This window comes from Danio aesculapii, chromosome 14 (assembly GCF_903798145.1).
Source record: "Danio aesculapii chromosome 14, fDanAes4.1, whole genome shotgun sequence".
Classification (NCBI taxonomy): domain Eukaryota; kingdom Metazoa; phylum Chordata; class Actinopteri; order Cypriniformes; family Danionidae; genus Danio; species Danio aesculapii.
In genome coordinates, this window is record NC_079448.1 from 18,213,243 (window position 1) to 18,235,137 (window position 21,895).

Genomic DNA, 21,895 nt, shown 5'->3' on the forward strand with positions numbered 1-21,895 from the left:
ATACTTTTGCAGAGCAATTGAAAGAAATGAAGAAAATAAACAAATAAACAAACAAACAAATAAACAAGTGCATTGCTAATTCATGCTTAATCATTCTAAACATTATACTGAATTGGAAAAAAAAGTTTACCAATCACATCCAAATGTAGGGAGAATTGGCTCTCTCCAGCACGGTTCTTTGCAATACATTCATATAAACCCGCATGATGAATGGTTACAATTTCAATAATGAAGGAGTGGACGCTTTTCTCACACACCAGCATCTTATGATAGTCATCAGGTCGAATGGGTTTCCCATCCAGATACCAAGATATATCTGGGGTTGGCAAACCTACAACCTGCAGAAAAAGAAGAAAAGCAAAAAAACGCTATATCATATATATATATTTTCAGGCAATTGTATTTAAAGTGTTCTCTAGGACATATACACTGCAGTGAGATGTTGCATATCTTAATGCAAACACTGCAGTTAAGATATGTGCATTCAGATTATATTATTATGTAAGTAAAAACAATGATAACTGCCTTAAAATCAATCCTGCAGAATCGTCCCTCTTCAACAGTAACATCTTGAGGCACTTGTATAAAACGAGGAGCAAAACATTTTTCTTGGATGGTAGAGGCTTCTGTATTGTCCCCTCCTGATCGTTTTTTTCTTGACCTACACAAAAAAAATGGAAATAACTGAATTAAATCAAAAAATCAAATCAAATTTACTCAATCAAAAAGATAAACATTCAAATCTCACTTATTATTTTAGCTATTTTATATGCTTTGCTTATATAAAGTAGTAATCAAAATTATTTACCCCCTTAACAAGAGATTGTTAATTTGCACTCTATTGCTTTTCCTGTAGTTTTAAATTTAAACAACTAAATTTATGGAAGCTAATATATGAACTGAAATTTAATAAACTGAAAATTCCCTTCTGAATATTATTCATCATATTTTTAAACAGAACTGAATATTTGGTATGTGAATTCTGGAAGGTGAATATGAAGTATTGAATTTAAGTTTGAAAATGTGTGTGAAATATTTTTTGTTGAAATATTCACAGCTTAAATAAAGAGCTGTTATACTTCAGGACCTAAAAATACATATCCTGGCAATTAAATTCTTTAAAATGTAAACGCTTGTTAATTCAATGCATTGTTTTTTTGGTTAGTACTATTCAACACACTTTTTATTTCAAATACTTTAGGCATTGATTTTGTTCCATAGATTTTCACATCACTCCTTTATTCCATTAGTTTGTATTTAAAATTTAAACAGGCCACTCAAAAACATTCTAAAATGATCCCTGAACCAGTCTTCGATAGATTTTGATGTATTCTTTGGTGGGGTTGGCCTGATGTCCCAAGATAATAAGATTTATGCATCATTTATGCAATACAATCTTTTCCAATAGGGCTTGATACTTTAAAGAATCCACAATGTCCTTCATACATTTAAGCTTTCACTTCCCACTACAATACAGCATCCCTATAATAAGACTGCCCCATGTTTGACTTTGTAAAAGTGGTATTTTTCTGTTTATAAGCCTTGCCTTTTTACCCCAAGACATAGTGCTGATTCCTGTTTTCCCTAAACTTTCAAGTTTACAGTTTGGTCACATCAGTCCATAAAACATTTCTGAAGTTTTTCATGCATAGTTTTTCCAAATAAAACAAAATACAACACAACACAACAAAACACTCTTCTGTAGCTTTTGTGAGATATTTTGATTTGGCTAAATCTGCTACTCAGCTTTATACATGTCATTAAATGTTGATTATAGTGTATCCAAACATATCTTGTAATAGTTGTGTGCCATGCCATACAAATTCAAACATACACATTGAATATGAAAAACAATGTACATATACTGTACATACATGCATACATACATACATACGCATGCACGCACGCACGCACACACGCACACACACAGTCAAGCCTGAAATTATTCATACCTATGGCAATTTCTGACTTAAAGTTTTTGTTCAAATGTAAATAAAAGCGCAGAAACATCAGAATAATTTCAGGCAGTTAATGAAGATGAAAGTGTCATTCTCAGCTAGTACCATCAAAAGTCAAGCACATTCACAAATGACGTCACTGCAAAAAATGCTTTTCTTACTTAGATTTTTTTTGTCCTCTTTCCAAATAACAATTCTTAAATCATGAAGAATTTTCTAGACAAGCAAAACATTCTTGTTTAAAGAAATAATATGCCAAAACGAAGTGAGTTTTTCCTTAAAACAAGCAAAATAATCTGCCAATGAGGTAAGTAAAATAATCTTATTTCAAAAGGAAAAACAAGATAATTTTCATACCCCATTGGCAGATTATATAGCTTATTTTAGGGAAAATAAAATAACGTAATATTGGCATATTATTTCTGAAAACAAGACATTATGTTTTGCATACCTAGAAAATGCTTCTTGAAATACGAATTTTAAGATATTTGGACTAAAAACATAACAAAAAATCTAAGTAAGAAAAGCATTTTTGCAGTGCAGGCAGTTATCCAGAAAGTAAACATGCACAACAAAATTAAATTAAGTTTTACCATATTCCTCCAGGGTAGTGATCTTCTGGAGACCCTGGCTATTAGGGAATAGAATAGAATAGAATAGAATAGAATAGAATAGAATAGAATAGAATAGAATAGAATATAATAGAATAGAATAGAATATGGAGCTTAGACATTGAAGTGTATGTTTACATAGTACTACAAGAGTCAAGAGTATGATGATGAATAAGGTAACTGAAAAGCAAAATCAATTTGCACAAGCCATTTTAGGCCAATGGAAGGGCTGTTTATCTATTTGAACTTATGTTTTAAAAATTCTGCTGAAGACCACTAGAGTAATAATAAGAATTGGGATGAAATAAAATTGCTTAATAAACAGCTCCTCTTGAATGCCATTGATTTTAGCTTTACTTACTCTAACAATATCAGTGCATTTTTCAATGCATCCTGAAGTCGTGTTTAGTCTTGTGCTGTATACCTTGTCAGTTTAGTCTAACTGGCAATTTTCCAGGCTTAACAGTAAATTGTGTCTAACCACCAGGTAAAGCACTTAAACAGTGAAAACTAGAACTTTTTGTGAGAAGTGTTCAATAAGTGGAAGCTGACATTATTGCTTGATTGCATTTGTTAAATTTCAAATTTATTTATCATAATTGTCCTGACTAGGACGTGCTTGTCTTGTTTATTGTTTTAACACAAGCTGGAGCTGCATACATTCTCATTCTGTCACATGGCTTGTCCGTTTCTGTGTTGAATTTGTTAGCTTGCCCTCTTGTTGTATTCAACAGAAGGCAGAATTCAATAACATCTCATCAAATAAAACAATGGATGAACTAAAGTTACAACCTGGCGTCCTGAGCAAAAGATCACTTTCTTCTGAAGCCCTTTGTGTGAATGGGATTATTAAACTAGGTATGGGATTATTAAACTATGGGATTATTAAACTACGTTAAACTAGGTAGTTGATCAACAGGACAAACTGACAGTGATTACATTTACATGGACATCATCAGTCTACCAATTATTTGTCTTAATTTAATTAAGACAATTGTTATGAAGCGGACAGGAGACAGAGGTAAGGAAACGTTAGGGTGTTTATTAAATGACAACAAGGAGCACATGAAGGATAGCCAGGAGGATCAGGAATGATGTTGGGGTCTTTTCCTCCGTGGCTGGGTAACAGGAATACACGAGGATGGACAGCACACACCAGATACAGCTGACAGAGGATGACACAGACTTGGAAGGACTGGAAGACAGGACGATTCGGGAGGACCAGGAAGACTAGGAGGAATACAAAGAGAACAGGTAAGTAAATCGTTTGTTTTAGCTGAGGATGACTACGCTGAGTGGTCGCTCAGTTGTCCGCTTTCGTCGAGACGAGCCCGGACAATGAGCGACTGGAGTGCTGTGCTTTTATCTGGTGCTCGTGAATGTGATGCAGCTGTGTGCTCATTAGAAGTCAGGTGATGGTGATCTTCGTGAGTGGGGGTCGTGAGAGCCTGACCAATCCATGACAGTACCCCCCTCCCCAGGGCCCGCTCCTGAGGGCCGACACCTCCGACGCCGTGGTGGTCTCCCTCTGCCTCTAGGCGCTGGGAACTCAGGGTGGCTCTCATGAAACTCCACCATGAGACTAGGATCGAGAATATCAGCTCTGGGAACCCATGTCCTTTCTTCGGGGCCGTACCCTTCCCAGTCCACCAGGTACTCCAACTGGCCACCACGACGTCGGGAACGCAAGATCTCCTTCACTGCGTAGACGGCTCCTTCTTCTAGGAGCAGTGGAGGAGGGGGTTCCTCTTCGTGGTCAGGCTCTGTGGAGGGAAGAACAGGATCGTGATAGGGTTTCAGGAGTGATACGTGGAATGTAGGGTGAATACGGTAGTGAGAGGGTAATTGTAGTTTGTAGGTGACGGGGTTAACCTGTTCCACGATGGTGAAGGGACCAACAAATCGGGGACTTAACTTGCGAGAGGGCAGTCGCATGCGTATGTCCCGGGTGGATAGCCACACCTTTTGTCCGGGTGTGTATCTGGGTTCTTCAGACCTTCTCCTATCGGCGGTTACCTTGCTTCGACGGACTGCCCTCTGCAGATGTTGATGAGCCTCGTCCCAGACTCTCTCGCTCTCCCGGAACCAGTGATCCACTGCGGGGACATCAGATGGTTCGCCATCCCAGGGAAAGAGCGGTGGTTGGAAGCCCAGGACGCACTGGAATGGCGTGAGTCCGGTGGAGGGTTGCCGCAGTGAATTTTGGGCATATTCTGCCCAGCCCAAATACTGGCTCCAGGAGTTCTGGTGACCACTGCAGAAGGTCCTCAGGAACCGTCCCACCTCCTGAATCTTCCTCTCTGTCTGCCCGTTGGTTTGGGGATGATATCCAGAAGAGAGGCTGACGGCCACACCTAGGAGCTTGAAGAAGGCTTTCCATAGACGTGAGATGAACTGTGGACCTCTGTCCGACACAATATCTTCTGGAATACCAAATGACCTGAAGACTTGATTAAAGATATTGTCGGCAGTTTCAAAGGCTGTGGGAAGACCTTTCAGAGGGATTAGTTTGACAAACTTTGAGAATCTATCTACTATGACTAGAATACAGGTATTACCTTCTGACGAAGGGAGGTCAGTGATAAAGTCCACTCCTAGGTGTGACCAGGGACGGTTCGGAATCGGCAAGGGATGGAGCTTTCCAGCGGGTAGATGACGTGGGCTCTTGGATTGGGCACAGTCCTTACAGCCCTGAACATATTGCCTCACATCCCTTGCCATGTTTGGCCACCAGAATCGTTGGGATACTAGCGAGAGAGTATTGTTGATCCCTGGATGTCCAGTGCCTAGCGAGGTATGTAAGGAGTGGATCAGATCTACCCGGTGTTCAGGTGGTATGAACTGCCGATGAGGAGGGCATCCCGGCGGAGCAGGGGCTTCCGGAGTGGCAACGACTGGAGGAGCGTTCCAGGTGATCGGACAAATGGAGATGTGTTCGGGAAGAATCTTCGTTGGGAGTTCTTCATGATCGTGATGCTCGTGTAAACGAGAGAGAGCGTCTGCTCTTAGATTCTTGGGTCCTGGACGATAGGAAATGGAGAAATCAAAACGTGAGAAGAAAAGTGACCATCTGGCTTGACGTGGACATAGTCTCTTGGCCTCTTTGATGTATTGGAGGTTTTTGTGATCTGTGATCACCTGGAACGGATGTTTGGCTCCCTCCAACCAGTGACGCCACTCCTCCAAGGCTAGCTTGATTGCTAGAAGCTCCCTGTCTCCTATGCTGTAATTCTGCTCCGCCGGGCTCAACTTCCGAGAGAAATAGGCACAGGGATGCAGTCGGGGCGGTGTATCATGATGTTGAGATAATACTGCCCCGACGCCGGTGGTGGATGCGTCCACTTCCACCACGAAAGGAAGATTTGGGTCAGGATGAGTCAGGAGTGGGGCCCTTGTGAACTCCTTCTTAAGAAGGCGGAAGGCTGCGGCTGCTTCTTTGGTCCACTCCAGTCCTTTGGGTTTACCCTTGAGGAGATTAGTGAGAGGTGATGTAATCCTGCTGTAGTCCTTGATAAACCGTCTATAAAAGTTAGCAAACCCAAGAAACCTCTGGAGCTCCTTAATGGAAGTGGGTTCTGACCAGGATAGAACAGCCTCAATTTTCTTCCCATCCATACGTATACCGGTTTGGTCAATGATGTATCCCAAGAAATGAATCGACTTCTGGTGGAATGAGCATTTCTCCGCTTTGAGGTAGAGGTGATGTTCTCTCAATGTGTGTAGGACCTCCGCAACGTGTTGGCGATGTTCGGCCTCACTCCGGGAGTAAATGAGGATGTCATCTATGTACACTATTACACAGTGGTGAAGAAACTCCCGGAGGACTTCATGAATGAAGTTTTGGAATACGGAGGGGGCGTTGACCAGACCGTAAGGCATGACCTCATATTCATAGTGGCCAGTAGGGGTCACGAATGCTGTCTTCCATTGGTCCCCCTCACGTATTCTTATCAGATTATACGCGCTGCGGAGGTCCAATTTAGTGAAGACTTTAGCTTCTCGGAGCTGTTCCAAAGCGGCTGGTACCAGAGGAAGGGGATATCGGTATTTTACTGTACCGTTATTTAGGACCCTGTAGTCGATGAGGGCTGTGACAAGGAGAGAAATAGAGGCAGTAGTTATTTGTACGGTGGTAGTAAGTGGTTTACATTGTTCAATATTCGTACTGAATACACTCACTGAAGTCCGAATGGGACGAAGGGGACACTCCATACGGGTGTGTCCACTGACCCCGCAGTATAGACACAGACCCCGGGTCAGCCTCCTCTGTCGTTCCGCTGATGTCAGTCTTCCAGACTCTATTATCATGGGTTCTGGTTCTGGAGAGGCTGTTGACTCAGGCGATTGGAGGAGTGCAGACGAGGGGGGTGATGGTGTCCTGTTGATAGGAACGGAGACGATCGGAACATCGGAGAGAATGTTGGATGAATCTCTCCAGACCCATTGTATCATCTAATGTGGCCAGTTGGATTCGGAGCGTGGGTTCCAAGCCGAGCCGGTACGTGGTCAACAACGATCTCTCATTCCATCCACTTGCAGCTGCTAGAGTGCGAAACCGGAGCGCATATTCCTGTGTAGATAGAGTACCTTGCTTTAGATGATACAGCTGCTCTCCAGCGGCTACTTCCCCATCAGAACGTCCAAACACCTCTTTGAAATACTCCGTGAAGGTAGTGATGGAATTCATGACCGGCCCGGCTTGGTTCCAGATCGTCTCAGCCCATTTAAGTGCAGGTCCAGAGAGTAGAGATACGATGTAGGCGATCTTCGACTTATCTGTGGGATATAGAGAAGGTTGCATTTCGAATATGAGGGAACATTGTAACAGAAAACCATTGCACTCCCCCGCTCCGCCTGAGTAGGGCGCTGGTCGGGCCATGGGACTGGAAGGAAGGGCCGAAGAAGAAACTGTGGAGGCGGAAGTGCTCGGTGCTGGTGGTGCGTTGGAAAGTGGAGCTGGTGGCTGTAGAATCCGCTTCAACTGGTCCACCAGCTCTTGAAGGTGATCGGGGGTGCTCATGTTGTCGTCGTTAAAGGTCCGGGCTTCTGTTATGAAGCGGACAGGAGACAGAGGTAAGGAAACGTTAGGGTGTTTATTAAATGACAACAAGGAGCACATGAAGGATAGCCAGGAGGATCAGGAATGATGTTGGGGTCTTTTCCTCCGTGGCTGGGTAACAGGAATACACGAGGATGGACAGCACACACCAGATACAGCTGACAGAGGATGACACAGACTTGGAAGGACTGGAAGACAGGACGATTCGGGAGGACCAGGAAGACTAGGAGGAATACAAAGAGAACAGGTAAGTAAATCGTTTGTTTTAGCTGAGGATGACTACGCTGAGTGGTCGCTCAGTTGTCCGCTTTCGTCGAGACGAGCCCGGACAATGAGCGACTGGAGTGCTGTGCTTTTATCTGGTGCTCGTGAATGTGATGCAGCTGTGTGCTCATTAGAAGTCAGGTGATGGTGATCTTCGTGAGTGGGGGTCGTGAGAGCCTGACCAATCCATGACAACAATAATAAGATTAAGGCGTTTACATGAGTTGCTTTTTGAATGTTTCTTTCATGATCCAGTTTTACATGTTATAGCCCATAATTCGATTAATGTCATTGCGTCACCGCGCTATCCGCATTTCCTCCGGAGTTTCATGTAATTTCGGGTGTTTCATTATTAATTTGTTGACTTTAACTGTGGTTTGGCACTTTCACTTTAATTCGGGCATGCCCCCCTGTGACAAATTAATATTGGATGCAACTATAAACTTCTGGAAGACTGTTGTTTTAATGGAAGTTCATACCGCATGCTGAATGAAAGTAAAAAAAACCTCTGCATTTAACGATGCAGGTGTCTGTGGTCTGCACTGACTCGGTAGGCGCAAAGAGTGTCAAACAGCTGTGTGTGTGTGTGGACTATCCTGTCGCAAAATGCGGCAAAAAGCCCTACATGACAGTAATAGTTCGATTAAGGTGTTTACATGCCTGTACTGCACTTCAATAATGCGACTAAAATCGGCATACTCCACATGTCCTAATTAAATTTCTCTTTAGTTCGATTATGACCTTAGTCTGATTAAATTAATAAAAAAATCGGTGTTTACATGGTAGACTCTTAATCAGATTATTGTCTTAATCGCATTAAAATCGAATTATTGTTGTCCATGTAAGTCAGTGATCACCTCAGGTACACCTCATGTGCTTTATTCAGTGTTGAATGCTAGTAATGTGAGTTTGAATCCCATTTTACATAACATTTATTTTCATACTACTGAAAGCAGCAGCAGATAGTTCACCTCAGATCTTGAAAATAAAATAAACCATTTGAAATTGAACTTTAGAACTGTGACAACTGTGAACTTATGCAAGCCAACACATATCAATGGTTCATTGTGTACATTTAATGATGTTAAAGAGGTTTAATATGTATTAATTAGATTATAAACCTTACCATTTCTTTGGAGTGCAGTTAGTGCACTACTTTGTGCTTCCAAATCGCTGTATTTACATTTTGTCTGGTGCAGAGAGCCAAATTGCTTTTCACTGCGTATCTCCTCACGTAGTGTGTTGTTAGGACACAGGTTACAATGTAACCTTCTCACCTGCTGTTTACGTTTGTAGAATTTATATTATTTGCTAATTAATAACCTCATGTGCTTTGAAACCAAGAATGATTGGCATAATGGTGTTCTATTTGTGCTCTTTGCATTTCGTTTACCATAATGTATGGGGACATTTAAAGGTTTTAAGAGATCAGTTTCTTGTAGTCATTGCATACAAAAAACTAATGTACTTGACTTTGTAATGAGTTGTCAGCGGTTACATGAAGTTTGTGCTACTGCAAAAGTGGCACTTAGTTGCTCACAAGAGAAGATGAATAGGCAGTACAATAAAAGAGCAGTGCTGTCAACCTTTAGGCTGAGTGAAAAGGTCTTGGCATTACTGCCTATACCAGATTCCTCTATTGCTGTGTGGTTTTCTGAGGCCTTATGTTGTGGAAAGTCAGGTAAACGAAACTAACTACATCATTAACACTTTAGACCAACAGAGGAAACTGTGGCTATGCCATGTGAATATGTTAAAAACATATTCTGAGAGATCTAGTAAACCTGCAGAAACTAATGTTTCTCACTCTTTAAACCACAAGAAATCTTTCACAATGTGCATCATCCAAATGTGCCCCAAATACTCAACATTCTGACAGTCTTCTTAGAACCACAAAATTGTGTTACCATTTCGTTCACTTCCTGATTCCTACCGTGGAAATGAAATTGCTCAGCAATGACCAGTGGCTTTGGAGATAAATGTTGCTGAAGATTATCTGTGATATGCTTGCAACTCTCCTCTCCTAGCTTGTGGAGATGTCAATAAGTCTTTCCCCCAGCAGCAATGATTTTAGCATCTACAAAATGCATCATCAAAAGCTCCCATATGGCCAAAAGGAAATGCCATTGTAGCTAACCTAACTCATTGCAGCTACAAGGAAAGAAAATAAAAAAATCCAAGTGTGCCTAGTTATTCATGGCTACTTGTGGTAGATCCATGATAATTTTTTTATCCGATCCTCATCGCCAAAATGTTATTTGTCAATGCCAAAACACTTAAGAAAACTGTGGGAACAGATAAAATGATAGCAGCCAACATTTACAGATAATCTGCTGCACATACATGCATACAAAACTCTGTTAACAGTGCCAGCCACAGGGACATGAGGAAATAACAGATTTAACCCAATACATCACAAAGGTTTTAAAATACTGTAAACCAGTAGTCTCAAACTCAATTCTTGGAGGGCCACAGCTCTGCAGATTTGAGCTCCAACCACCTCAAACTCACACCTGCTTAATTGTCTCTAGTGCTCTTGAACACTTTGTTTAGATGGATCAGCTGTGTTTGATTAGGGTTGGAGCAAAACTGTGCAGAGCTGCGGCCCTCCAGGAATCGAGTTTGAGACCCATGCTGTAAACGAAAGAATATAAGGCTACATATTTTATGCTGATGTATGGTATTTCTAAATGGTAATTAAGAGTTGCAATAGGGGATTTGTTTTTTTACAATGTAAACAAAAACGAAAAAAAAAAAACGTGATCACTAGGGTTGGGCGATGTCGACCAAATTGGCATCGTATGATGTGTAATGTGATCATAAATAAATAAAGATAAGTTACACACAAATTACCACCTGTCAATCACTTTTTCCATGGGAGTCTGGCATGAATAGGCAGAGTGATCTGCGTCGTTATAGTGTCGTTGACAAACTTGCACAAAATGTTGACAAAATGTGCACAACCAACAGTATCTGAGGTGAAAGATTGAAGCAGTGTATTGACGCTGTGACACGTTACCTGATAGATTCAAAAGACCGAAGAGTTGTTAGATAGAGACAAAATGAAATGCCAGTGTGGATGTGGATCGTTTTCATTCTAAAATGCTATATTAAAACTAAGCTGTATTACTGTAAATGGGGCCGAAGTGTGAATTTTTCGCGAGCGGGTTTGCGAAAGGGGGTGGGGCGGAGGACCACCGGCGATGGATGATGAGCATCATCTATCGACCCAACCATAGTGACCACAAGAACTGTGATATAAACTGAAGTGACAATTTTGTGAACTGTCCCAACCGTAGTATGAATACAATTTATAGTATTTCAAACAGACTGTTGTTTTATATTGAACTGCACAGAAACAGCAACAGCAAAAAAGCAATTAAATAAAACATCAAATAAATGAAAATGATAATACCTGTACAGGCTGTGAACTGAAGGAATTTTCAAGATGAAAAACTGAAGCAGCATTATCAGCACCCAGCAATCTTCTAGCCATCCGTTCCTCATAAGAAATCTTCTGCTGTGGGGGAAAATTATTTCTTAAATGTTCAGTACAGAACTTTATTACTAATAAACAGACAACAAATTCAGACAAATTTGTCGATACCTGATTGTTTCTTTGTCGGGGAGCTTTGTTTCGTAGCTTCTGTTCAAGGTCATGCATAAGAGCATCTTTAGAGCCTTGAATGTCTTCATCTGTGGCACGAGACACTGGTCGTGAAACATTCTTCTTCAAGATTGGTTTTGGCAACCTATGAAACAGCCCATGAGAAAATCGTTTTGTTTTAAGCGTCAGTTTCCCAAACAGGCATTTAAGTGCAGAATCCTAACACCTGAGTGGTATTACACAAAACTGGAATAAAGAAAGACAGGATAATGGAAAAAAATGGCATAGGCTGTTGCACGTATTCTGATGCAGGATAATAATTTGCCTCTATGTCAACAACATGCCTGTTGTTTATAGCAAGGATGAGTGCACGTTCACGACATTTGTTAAGAAACCAATGGATCGATCACAGAATGAATAATGCAATTATGGCTAAAACCCGATGTGAGCCAGTAACTGGTTTAAAACTCTTATACCCACTGACCTGGTAACTTTCACTGATCTGGGAACTCCCATTACTTTCGTTCAGAAACATATGAGGTGAAACTATTATCTGTATGTATATATATATATATATATATATATATATATATATATATATATATATATATATATATATATATATATATATATATATATATCAGTGGTGTAGTCCTTGCTATACGCACGTATACGCCGTATGCCTACTTTTTGTCCATGAGCTGTTTGGGTATTACCACTTCTAAAGATCAATAATTGCGTATACCCTCGGTGTACTCACTTGTTTTGCTGATTAGACTTCCCTAAACTGCATGTATTCACGTCTCCTTTAACTATACCAAATTAGTTTTTCAACTCGCATCTTCATTTGTTACAATTGATACATTTTGTTTAAATTGCGCCAATCTCCGCCCCCTGACGAGCGCAGCAGCTGTGAGAAAATTTCGTGAGTTTTTCGAAGACCACAACAAGTCAACTGAGCGAGGATGTCTCGCTGAAACGCTCAGGTAAAATTATAAAACAGTATGGGCGTTGCGTTAGCCCTCCTATATTTATTTATATCTATTCAGCCCCCCTAAAAGTTTTGCGATTAGCTCATACTGTACACTACTATATTATCACCTCAATCCCATTTAATTTTGATATGAAACGCCGGCAGACTCCCGCCGCTCCGTTTTCAGCTAGTTTTATATTTAATCAAAAAAATCGCAGCTGTGCAGTGCTAAAGCACAAGGTGTGTGTGCTTATCGAAAGATTGTTATAATATCTGCATATACAGAAAAACTTGTATCACTTGTACCCCAATGGGTCATGGAGGAGCAATCGGGTTTCCCCATCTACTGTTTCCTCAAAGCTGCTTCCTCCAGCAAAAATGCAGCTCTTAACGAACATTTCGCTATGTTTATTTCAAAATTAACTATGAAAATAAAACCCATTACAGTGCATGTGACATTAACTATAGCATACATTCATGCACAGGATTAAACACAGTAACATAACCACTCAGTGAGTGTACTCATTTTAACTGCATATCAGAGTGAAACATCACGTGTTGTATCTTATTATTTATTTTTCCTATTATGACTTATATTATGGTAGTGAGATATGTAAAATAGCATGTTTATTTTTATGTTCATATTTATGCCATTTTGAATTTATAAAGTGGCCGTTTTATTTGTTTAATATATGGAAAAAATTTATTGAATATAGAAAATGATTTGTACTACAGTAAACAGGTATGTTGAGCCTATTTGGCTCATTCAGAACTCAAATGGCATTGCCTGTCTATGAAATACAGTGGAATACTGCTAGTTTGGTATACAACCCAACCATATTAGTCAAACATTTTAAGTGTATTATTTAAAATTCTTACTTACACGCATAACAATATGCGATTTAAATGGAAAACTCAACTTCTAGTGTATAATAGCGACAGCAGAGGACAGACTCCTAATAGCTTGGTTTAAAACAACAAGCATGCACAAATGTGACAATCAAACATAATAGCTGATTGATGTTTAAAGGGACCTAATAAATGTAAACTAATAAGCCAGTAAAGAAAGTAAGTTTGAGTTTTTGAAGAAGTGTGTTTTGCCTTTGTTTTCCTGATTAAATTTTTTTATTTTAAATTTACAGTTTATGTTAACAACATACAGTACTTGATATAGCCGTCTTAATTCTTTGTACAGTGTTTAAACTTTTACAAGTCCCTTTAGAGTTAAACAGTTGGGTTTTACCACAACATAATATATTCAGCCAATCTCTGGGTCTGCTGGGGGCACTATTAGCTATACATAAATCACTGAATAGGTTTAGATTATTAGCGTCTCCCTTTAAAAAACAAACATTTTTTTTTCTTTTTAAATGGATAGTTTTCCCAAAAAATTTACATTTTCATCATTTACTGAACCTTTACTTGTTCCAAACCGGTTTGTCTTTTTTCCCGCTGTTGAACACAAAAGAAGATATTTTGAAGAAAGCTGGAAACCTGTAACCATTGACAACATTGACATAGTATTTGTTTTTCCTTTTGTGGAAAGTAAGTGGTGTTAAATTATATATATTTACTGAATTAAAGAAACATTGACTTTCTATCTATCTATCTATCTATCTATCTATCTATCTATCTATCTATCTATCTATCTATATATATATATATATATATATATATATATATATATATATATATATATATATATATATATATATATACGTAATCTGTAACAGCTATATATGAACTTGTATAAAACTATTGCTAATACAATTAAACATATTTATTTTTAATTCTAATTGGGAAACATGTAAATGGCCAAGCACATGGGGTGACCGTAAAACACATTCAATTCTAGTAGCATTGACAGTAAAACAAATAAATCACTAAAATTAGTGACCCAGATTAATCCCTTATCTTGCTTTTGTGCAGTAACCCTCTGGGACCTGTTCCATAAACCAAGCTTTAAGAAAAAACAGACTTGTTTTGGTAAGGTAGATTCTGTTTTATAAATCAAATTTACAACAGTTCAAACTAAGTTACTCTGGCAACTTATGCTGGACAACTAGCCTGGTCCAGGGCAGGCTAAATGTCAAGCTAAGTCTTAGTTCATCCTTAATCAGAGAAATGTTAACATTTACCTGCAGGCAATTTGATGTTATTTTATTTCACTTAACTGCTATATAGTTATAAAAAATATTATGGTTGTGGCCAAATTTCTCAAAACAAAAAAGGGAGGGGAAAAAAAAAAGCAAATCTCAAATAATGTCACACAAAACTCCAAAAATGGCCTGGACAAAATTATTGGCACCCTTAACTTAATATTTAGTTGCACACCCTTTGAAAAACCAAATGAGCTTATAACCAAATGAGCTTCTTACACCTCTTACCCAGAATTTTGGACCACTCTTGCTTTACAAACTGCTCCAGGTCTCTCATATTGGTAGGGTGCCATTTCCCAACAGCCATTTTGAGATCTCTCTACAGGTGTTCAATGGTATGTAGTTCTGGACTCATTGCTGGCCATTTCAGAACTTTTTAGCACTTGGTTACCATCCATTGCTGTGTACTTTTTAACGTTTTTTAAGATCTCGAAAGCAAACCCAGCCCTACACTGCAACCCAATATATATATATATATATATATATATATATATATATATATATATATATATATATATATATATATATATATATATATTTATATATATATATATATATATATATATATATATATATATATATATATATATATATATATATATATATGCATGCAGCAGTTCTGTCTGGTTTTTAAATCTGATTGGCTGATCTGATAGGCATGATATTCTGTAATATTAGCACTCCTACAGCCCCATATCATGCCCATTTTAAAATATGTTTGCATAACTTTGGAAATTCAGTGCATCGACGGACATCAGAGCAAAGCAAACAAAGTGATGGTTGATGTTTCGCCACAAGACAGAGACCACATAATAAGTCCTTGGAGGGAGAAAATCTCTGTGTTTTACAAAGATTTACAAACAATTTACTACGGCTGAACAAATTACTATAGAACAAGTAAGTGACCATTTAAGCCTATTTCTTGTATTTTGTATTGCTGTATTTATACCATAGTAATCTAGTAGTGTTTGCTTCGGCCTTTTCTGGATTAATTTTTGTGAAATCCTGATTGCAACTAAAAAAATATTGGAAAATCTCTGTAGACCATGGGTCTCAAACTGCCAGCCAGTGGGCCATTTGCAGAATCACTGTCATTGTTGTGCAGTCGTATATAGCCATATGTGGTTTTGACCCCCTCCCCTATTGGACATTTAAAGTACTGCACTGTATATATAAGTTTCAGTTTTACTTTCAGTATCTCTCAGTCTGGTCAACAGTAGGCTAAAGCCTAGTTCACACTACATGACTTTAAACATTTCAGATCGCTGTGTTGTTTACACTACATGACTTGATTTTGTGTCTGCCGAATACAGACTGCATGATTTTCAAAGTAGTCGTGTCACGGATGTTTTCACACTGCATGGCTATCTGGGCTAGCGTTCCGTCATGCTGTGTTTACACTGCAAGATGGATTGGCAACAGGAGGTTTCAAACTGCATGACTTCAAAATAGGAAAAATCGCCGACAACTTTGCGAGAAGTGACATGGAAACAACACGAAGTCACATAGTATATATGAGGGCTTAAAACAGCAACAAAAAAAAAAAACCAATCGGTTCACTCTAAGCAGAATTGATATTTTTTCAGTTCTGTTATTGTGTTCTGAAAACAGTTTTCTAGAAAAAAAAAAAAAACGGTTAAGAACGTTATTTTATTACAAAGTATTGCAGGGCTCTAGAATGCCCTGATTTCCTAATGGTGCAACTAAAATTCTATTCGAGGGGTTCAATTAAATGCATTTTCGATAAGTATCGTTAAAGAAATATTTACAATATGGACTTGCTTTTGGTTATATCTATACCGGCTTTGCGCACGTACGCTTGCTCCTGCTCACCAGCAGCAGTTGATAGATACATGCTGCTTAAATGCACTACACACACAGCCCCATCCTTGGTATCGAGCGGCTGGTGTTGTTATATTAAAACAAATTACAAACTAGCCATCTTTTGATTTTATTTCGTTTCCGTATATTTTTATCAAACGAAAAATGCAATGAGTTGTATTTTGATTTTAATGTTATTAGAAATTTAATAGTTTATATGAAAAAAGTTTATATAAAAATGAGTGCTTACCTCATTTTACTGTGATCATTATGCCAATCACATTGCATATTCGGTTAATTCTTTAGTAGCCTTGTAAATAATGTATTTTATTAATGGATTGTTTATAAGGACTAAGCTATTAATTACTGTAATTCTCCGAATGGAAAATGCTTGATTGGTTTATCATCATTCAAAACTTTATCATGTTTATGATCTGCCCCTCATCCTTCAATATTACAGATCGATTTATCAGATGATTTGTCATAGTAGAAATATTAATAAAAGGATTTTTTATGGAGATCCATCTAAAACAATCAACAATCAATAATTCATTTAGTAAATTCAAGTTTTATTAGCAATAACTTAAACCGAAACATACCTTTGTACATAAAAGAGCAGGTTTTCGGTAACCTATACGACAAGCTCGTCGCGTTGAAACGACTCTCGCTTATGATGTCTGCTTCGCGGGCATTTCACGTTGTATGCATCATTTGTTCACATGCTTTAAATTAATGCTTTTTGTCCCCCAAATTCATATAATAAAGTGAACGATAAAGTAACGTTATTAACCGTTTAACTGTAAACATTTCTGTTCAGAACTATTAAAGTTGATCTTTTTTCGTTTTCCGTTTCTTTTCCTGCAAAATGTCATTAGTTTCCAAACCGGTTCGAAGCCCTGGTATATATTATAGTATAGTGTATATATTATAGATATAGTATAGTTATCAACTACATAATGAGAAAGAAGCCTTTAGTGGGGTAGAAAATGTACTTAGTTTGCTCACCTGGGTTAAAAGGAAATTATGTGGTATTGTTTAGATGACACGTCAAACAGACACTGGTGCTCCTGCCAAATTTGAGTTTTTCCTCCATTTCTTGGGTCCAAATAAACTGATAATGAGCGCTTTTAACTTCTTCCCCAACCTCTCGTTGGCCTGCAGGTACCCATGCTAGTGGATGCTGCTTTCTCATTGGCTGTAGGTGATCGCCGATGTTATTTTAAATCATAACTCATTCACACAGCATGATTTGAATCGCCGACAGCTCCAGATATTTAGCATGCCAAATATCTCACGGGTGTCGGCGACTCGTCTGCGATTCTCACAGATCGCGTCTTTGATAATTCATACTGTGTGATTGTTACTCGCGCGCACGAACACTGATTTGCCTGTGATTTCAAGCATTTGTCTGCGATTTCTGAAAACCTGTCGGCGAGTCAAAATCAGGGTCATGCAGTCTGACCTCGGCATTAATCGCTGTGGTGTTCACACTATGTGACACTATGTAAATGATCCACAAGAGGGGGGTCACACACTACATGATCTGACAACAACTTGTTCACCAACAGCTCAGTCAAGCTACCAAACCACAGCCAATGAAATTTTGAGGGAGGAGTCGTCAGACCTTTGCGTGTTCTAGTATCTTAACTACATATTTATAGGCTGTATTACCAAAAAAGATAATATTTTTAGGGTAAAGGGGTCATAAAATATGACAGACATTCAAAGCTTAATTTTAATATCTCAATAGAAGTTTTCAATGTAAATATGATGTGACAATATGTCTTACATGAGACCAGTATGATAATTCTAATAGTTACAGAATTCTAGTTCCACTTTTAATATAGCCTACTGTTGTGTCAGTGTTAACGCAGAATGAAGCGAGTGCATTGATGTCCATACTAGCCAATCACAGACGTTTCTGTTGAGCTCCTGAGCACACGGCCATTCAGCTCATGCTCATATACATTCAAAGGCACATGGATAGGGGCATAGATGGATGTCCTTCCAAGAGGAAGGGGGTGGAGGTGGGCATAGATTGTTAGATGTATCTTCCCTGTGGCAGTTATTTAAACTGTAGATAATGGACACACAACATGCAAAAGAAAGAAACTCACAAGAGCATCCTCTGAGATTTATCTGAAGAACACTGAAGAACAGCTTGTGCATTGCTGGAGCTCAGCAAGTATGTAGATCACTGTTAGTTGTCTCCTTGTCTTTTACAGTGCAGCATGTCGAGGATAATAGAAATCACACACCTTAACAATGACTGGAAACTGATTATCAGGAATATCCTTCAAAGGCACATGGATGGGCGCATAGATGGATGTCCTTCCAAGAGGAAGGGGGTGGTGGTGGGCATAGATTGTTAGATATGTCTTCTCTGTGGCATTTATTTAAATTGTAGGTAATGGAGCCACAACAGTAAGAAGAAGGACATTTAAAAAAGCATTGTTGAAGACTTATCTGAAAATTAGTGGAGAACAGCTTGTGAATTGCTGGAGCTCAGATCAGGCTTTTTTGGTGCTATCTTTGTCTTTTGCAGATTGGAGTGAAGCTGAAGAAGGAGACTTGCTTTATTTATAAAGAGTTTACTTTATATAAGGCCTCCTTCACACTAGCAGTGACTTTTTAGCTGCCTGTCTGGGTGGCCACCTGCTGCAAATGCAGGTCTATGTAGGTCTACAGCATGGAGAATACAACTGGCCACTGAGTGAGCTGAGAGAAGATCTTGTAAGCTCTACTGGTGCTCCTTTTAGCTGTTGCTTAAGAAAATCGCTCTTCATTTGCATAAGTTCAAGGATTCTCAACTTTGTTGTGTTGCTCGACACGACTACCTGGTCGCCAACAGTCTCTGTCGCTCGCGTTGACTCGAAGGCGCTCACTCTGCCGCTGCGAGTCATTTGTAGTGTGAAAGAGGCTTAAAGGTGCAGTAGGTGATTTGTTGTGATTTTTTTGTTGTGCTGGTTGAAATTTTCTTCACATTCCAATAGTAATGATTAATGTAAATGATCTAAATGTATTTATATGTATTTTTATATTCTGGATAAGGCATAAAACTAAAAATTGTTCATCCAATTAAATAATGTCAGACCGACCAATAACTCAATTACAACAGGTAACTCAAACTGGCTGTCAACAAATTTAAATTTGAATTTCTGCGCAGCCTCTTTAAGCAGACAGATACGTCACTTGCGCGTACACATGAAGCATGGATCTAACGCTGACAGAGAGACATCAGGCAAACTCTGCATCAACTTGAAATTCTTTCTGAAAGACAAAGGCCTTGTATCCATGAAAAGAAAGATTGTTTTTGAAAGGGCTTCTGCCAAAACTGCAGAATCTAAACTTTTCTAAACCCTGAATCAATAGCGAAATTACTTTTGCATGCTGGAGGGCAATGATGTTATGCAGTTCAAAACAACGATCTTAAGGGTGCCACCATGGCTGAAGTATTGCTTTTTATACAGGTATGTTTTAAAACTATTTTAGCCACGCAAAGCTTATGTAGATTGAGTTCTTCTTTATGAATGGGTTAATATGCATGTAAGTGTTGTTCAGCCACTGAAAATGTCCTGCAAAAGATTGGCTATTTTCAAGTTCATGGAGTAACTTTTACAGCATCAATGATAATATAGTCGGTTAAATAGACCTGAGCAGGGCTTAATTTGTGTCGGAACATGCCAGATACAGATCCGGCACCTCTAAAATCTAATCAAGCACCTCATTTTACCGATTGCTCCTTCTCACCCGCCCTCTTGCCCTGTCTGCTGTTCACTTTCACTTTGTGACACTTTTGTGCGACAACCAACCCCTGCCCCGGCTTGCGTCTGGGATACCCCCCCACTCTCCACTTTCATGCGCGACACCTACATTCTCGGTAGCATGCCAGATCCATTACCCCGATCTGTTCCGGGACCTCGCAATTCACAAATTAAGCACTGGACCTGAGCATTCGTTTAGTTGTTAAAGTGAAAAAGGAGCTAAAACAAGCAATGTACGAGGATCAGCAAGCACAATTGAAAATGAAAAGTCACTGGTTGTCTTGGTAACGTAAATGTAAGTGTAATGTAAAAAGATAACAGGATATTTTTGTTTTTAGCGCTCCTTTTTTTTCTGATGTAATTTTTGTTTAGTCTAAATCTCATTGGCTGCAGCTCAGCCCTAGATATTGTATTTCTGTCTGAGAGGTGTTGGCGATGCTTTACTAAGCCTCTTTGATGCGTTGTTCAGTAGTTCACACATAAAGACTGTAGAGCGCCAAGCACCCGCAGATTTTTTCCCAATCATAGCCCGATCTGTCGGCGAGCTCGTTAACTTCTAAATCAGGCTCAAATCAGGCTTAAAATCCTGTAGTGTGAACTAAGCTTAACGCACATGCAGATTATTATACACTGAAATATATGTCCGTAAGTGCTTTATTTTTTACTAAAGCTCTATTCTGCCGTATCGCATTGTCTTAGGACATGGTGTTACAATGTAACCTGCTCAGCTAATGTTTAAGTTTATAATATTTATATAATTTGCTAATTAAAAACCATATTCTGTGGATTTTTATAACTCTGAATCTGCATCTCATTTCAGAGGCTGCTGCTGTCCTCCACAGGTTGCAATTTTGGTCACGGCCGCATACTGTAAATGCAGCCTTTAAGACTGAAATGAAATACATTGTGTTTTCCACCAAGGCAACTCAGGATGCTAAAATATAATTGGGCATTAGGTGGATTAATAAGACTAAAGCAAAAGGGTGGATTACAGAGACCAAAATAAAAACAGACACTCTGGCACAGAACACACATTTTTTTTGTTGCACACTGTACTGTTGTAGTCAATATAGTAATTTGACTATCACACCAACAAATATTCACATTTTAGAAGCTCCCCCTTCGAGTTTATGACATGGACAAACATAACCCGGTGAAAAAGAGAAACTTGTCCGAATGAGAGATAGCCCTGATCATGAACCAACAGTGGAGAAAACAGTGGCTTATTAGTTTAATTCATGCTAAAAATGAATTGAATAGAGATAAAGTAATGAATGATCAAGCTTCAGCTAAATACCATGCAAATTCAGCCACCTTGTGTTTTTTTCATATATAGAAACTTCAAAAAGGGTATGTTTCACTTTTTCTGGTGTATCAAACTTCTAATGTTTTCTTTATTGATAACTTCTAATGCAAACTACAAAATTAAACACAAATCAAGAAGACAAATTAATGCAAATTATGAACGCATTATTAGAAAAAAATGATAGTAGCAGCATTTCATAAATCAAAGCAGGACCATTCATCTATTGTTGTGAAAAAGGATAAAAAGGATAAAAGGATAATGTAAAAAAAATCACAAATAAACACAAATAATCTTAATATTTTTCTTTTAGACATCCAAATGTGTACCTAATGTGCTAATTGAAAACATCCATAAACACACTGAGACCAAATAT

The 21,895-nt window shown here is 38.7% G+C and overlaps 1 protein-coding gene across 1 annotated transcript in view; it reads right to left on the reverse strand.

Moving 5' to 3' along the window:
* The window catches only part of myot (myotilin), a 68,108-nt gene that overhangs the window by 9,143 nt on the left and 37,070 nt on the right, over nt 1-21,895 (reverse strand). The window contains exons 8-12 of the mRNA XM_056471688.1: nt 11,500-11,644; nt 11,308-11,412; nt 2,552-2,589; nt 526-661; nt 131-338 (exon numbers count right to left, since the gene is read on the reverse strand). Coding sequence (XP_056327663.1) covers nt 131-338; nt 526-661; nt 2,552-2,589; nt 11,308-11,412; nt 11,500-11,644 — 632 coding nt within the window. The remainder of the gene's footprint in view (nt 1-130; nt 339-525; nt 662-2,551; nt 2,590-11,307; nt 11,413-11,499; nt 11,645-21,895) is intronic.